General features: G+C 41.4%; 1 protein-coding gene across 2 annotated transcripts; it reads right to left on the bottom strand.

Moving 5' to 3' along the window:
* Nucleotides 1-500: 500 nt before the first annotated feature.
* Nucleotides 501-2,582, bottom strand: LOC108975504 (platelet glycoprotein V-like). Of its 2 annotated transcripts, none has more exons than XM_018944020.1 (2): nt 2,479-2,582; nt 501-2,416 (listed from the first exon to the last, which is right to left on the bottom strand). In XM_018944020.1, the coding sequence occupies exon 2, from the start codon at nt 2,368-2,370 to the stop codon at nt 652-654; it is 1,719 nt and encodes a 572-aa protein (XP_018799565.1). In that variant the 5' UTR covers nt 2,371-2,416; nt 2,479-2,582; the 3' UTR covers nt 501-651. The 2 variants fall into 2 exon arrangements, with proteins under 2 accessions (XP_018799565.1, XP_018799566.1); XM_018944021.1 differs by having other exon boundaries at nt 501-2,412.
* Between the last annotated feature and the right edge of the window lie 1,011 nt (nt 2,583-3,593).

Raw genomic sequence — 3,593 nt, 5'->3', positions numbered from 1 at the left:
ACAGCATCCTTCACGCCTCGTTTTGAGGTGTGCCGTGAAGTAAATAGTGGTAAACGACCAGATTTGTGGGGAAAATTTCATGGATTTTTCGTCCCGATAATACACCGACAAAGGAAGTTAAACCTTTGTCACCTTATTCGCTAGATTTCGCCTCCTGTGACTTTTTCCTGTTTTCGAAACCGAAAACTCTGTTTTGGGGACCAGACCGCAAGTTACAGCCTCCCATTGAGAATTTGGTGGTTACCTGATATCGCGGAGAGTTGCACCGGAAGAAATTTATCGTCATTTACGAGATTGTGCGGTAAACAGCTGCTATCAAAATCCTAAATCTGATTTCGGGAATATGTTTATGAAGAACAGTATAATAAGGATATATGTAACTATCACACCTCAAGAGCATCAATCATGCACTTGTTTTTTTTTTTCTTAAATTGATGCTTAAGTAAAGGTTCTATAATTTTTTTACAGACGGATAACCGAAAAAAGTGAAAACTATTCAGTTCGGCGACTTATATACATTTGCATCTATTTATTTTCCAAAYCTTGATTTGATATTTTCTAAAAATTAAGTCAAGTATGATATTTTATCACTGCATTYTAACAATTGTGTATGACTATTATGATTACCACTTAGAATCTTGAGAGTTAGGTCTACACTTCTGAGTCCTCTTCTTCCTCCTCGAGCCGACGACGATTGTTGGTGCGCGCATTTCGCGCGAGTCTATTGCAACAATTAGGCAGACATTCCTCCTCACGTAGAAAACTCAGAAGCTGTAGCAGCAAAATCAAAAACACCAACAAYAATATGATCAAAGTGAGCACATCGCGGGTGGTGAGGTACGGGTGAATACCACTGATATCACTCATTGCTGCCGCTGCTGACGACGCCGTCATATCAGCATTGGGCGCGTCGAAATCATTTARCGAACTAGCAGTGGACGCGTAACGATGATGTGCCGCCTTATCGGCWGCCGAAAGCGAGTTCAATGTCGTGTCAATGTGATTTCCCACACTGTTGCCATTGCTGTTCGAACTAAAGCGCACTGGTAGCTGAATGTTGTGCTCTTTTAAGTAGTCAACCATTGTGCGCATATAACGGTATTCCCACTCATTATCGAAAATGCCGAACTCCTTCACGTATTCATGCGACTCAACGAATTTCTCATAATCGAAGCTGTGCAAGCGATTGCCTTCAATGTAGAACTTCTCCAGATTGACGAGCGGTTCAAAGAGCCGCTGATCCAGATTTAACAGATTATTGAAAGATAAATCGAGATGCGTTAGCTTTTGTAGTAGCAGAAATGTCTCCAGTGTTAAGTTCTTCAATTGATTGGTTGACAAGCTCAAGTGCACTAAATTCGGTAGCGCCAGGTACAGTGGTGACTCAGAAGTGCTTAATGTTTGCAACCGATTACGTGCCACATCGAGACGTTGTAGATTCAACATGCCCATCACAGAGTCTAGTGATTCCAGTCGATTGCCGTGTAGATCCAGTTCACGCACACTSCGTTTATCTCCGATTTCCAACTTGGTCAGTAAATTATTGGCGGCWTGCACTTTAACGGCACTTCCCGAAATAACGATRTCCTCCAGCGCCCCACCCTGCAYTAAGAGCGTATCGACCGACTGTAAGCGCAGCAYTTTTACATTACTGCTGCTAATGTCGAGCAGATGCAGATGCACTAAGTGCGCCAAAGCATTCGACTCAAAGGTGGCGAAACTGTTATCGCCCAGCAGCACAGTTTGAAGATTCATATTTCGTGCAAAAGTGTTAACATCGATGCGCTGGATGTTATTCGAACTCAGATCGATATGCTCCAACGCGACGAGTTCGTCAAACATCGTCGCGGGCAGCTCGTGTATATCGTTTTGTTGCAAGTCCAAATAACGTAGACGCCGCAAGCCGGCGAAAGCATTCTTATGCACCATATGTATCATATTGCGTCCGAGCTGGAGCTCTTGCAGCGCGTACAGCGTCACGAAGACTCTTTCCGGCACATCCGAAATGCGATTCGCTTGAAGTACTAAAGTCTGTAAWGGATGTCCGGTGGGAAAGTCGAAGACGGTGAGTCGCTGGAGTTCACAGTTRTGCATGATGAAGCCATGCAATGTGGGCGCTTGGTCGAGCAGTGAGCGTGGTATGCGTGGAATTATCGAATCGCGCAGCACCAGCTCGCTGAGCTGCGGTGCAGTTGCATTCGCCACGAGCAATGGATCGCGCAGTGTACTGCTCAGATTGGTCAAAGTGCAAAAGTASATTTGGTTGGCATCACAGCTTTCGGTGAGGTTCAACGTAAATGCCTTCGTTGTGTTGAAAACGCTGCACAGCGCCAGCAGAAAAAAGTATGCGCAGAAAGTGTTTGCTGACATTTCTGTAGAGCCCTTTTGGGAATAKCGCCTCAGATGTTGGTTCTGCCTTAGATAAATCACTATGTTAGGTTATTTGTTCGATTAAATGTATTTTGTTAGCATCTCTACCTGCAATGCTCTTCACAGTTCAATATTGTATGAATAAWCAAATAAGTTTTGTTTTTAAAGAACCGCTTTGTTCGCTGTACCCAGCGTATTCGTGTGTAATTCTCGGCAAAGTCAGCATTTTAGAAAACACAAAAGCGATTTGTTTACATTTAAGTCATGATCTCAGCTGTGTGCCRCTTATCAGCGCCGCGCTGAGTGTCAAAAGCTTTGGCGATAAGAGATATTCTGTTCTTTGTGCACAGAAGCTTTCATTTCGCTTATCAGCCGGGGCTCTCTCACAAGTTTACAGTTAAGCCGGTGACTCGAAGACAGTGTTCAAACAGAGAGATTAACCTAGTGGAATGCTGGAAAAAGTACATAGAAATGTGTAGAGTGGATTATATATTCTTTATGTACAGGTGTGGAGGGTTATTGAGTATTAAACTTAGCAGCATTCTCGAACTGATTCACTAACTTTCATTCTAATGGYAGGTGAATGAAAGAGAGATATTAGAAAAAGAAAAAAATTAGAATTTTTAAATTAATTTACAGTTTGAGTTTCTCAGTTAGTTATTAAAAAATTTAAAATTGGCTTAAATTTAATAATTCTGGTAATGTTTCTACTATTAGATTATTTATAAATAATATAGTTATGATCCGATCATGACCATTTTCCACCATCATTGTGCCCACTATGTTCGAGTTTCTTTGAAAAATTATTACACATTTTAGGAGCCATTCCGGCTTATCAAAGTGAACCAAAATACGTCTTCATGATTTCTTGTAGACTTATCACAGTAGCCTCTTACTCACAGAAAATTTTTCGAAAGTCCTGCGTCTACCATAGTAAAACACATTTTTTTGCAAACTTCGTTTTTTTTTTTATACAACATAGTTGYCTACAAGAGTGATTCACTGATATAATTTTGGTAGTACGATTTGGCCTTTGCTTCAAAAWAGGCCTCAGTTTCGGCGATTTTCTCTTCATTCGACAAAAATTTCTTCMCAGCAAGCATTCTTTYGAGATTTGCGGACATAGTCGTTGGGCGAAAGCTAAAAAATATGCAAAATGCGGAAGAAATTCGAAGACCAATTCATGAATTTTTGCCATCGATTTCACCAATCAAACACCAAAC

The sequence above is a fragment of the Bactrocera latifrons genome, unplaced genomic scaffold (assembly GCF_001853355.1).
Source record: "Bactrocera latifrons isolate USDA-ARS-PBARC rearing strain unplaced genomic scaffold, ASM185335v1 scaffold_66, whole genome shotgun sequence".
Lineage (NCBI taxonomy): Eukaryota > Metazoa > Arthropoda > Insecta > Diptera > Tephritidae > Bactrocera > Bactrocera latifrons.
Note: the sequence above shows the minus strand (reverse complement) of the source record. Positions and strands in the feature narration are given on the sequence as shown.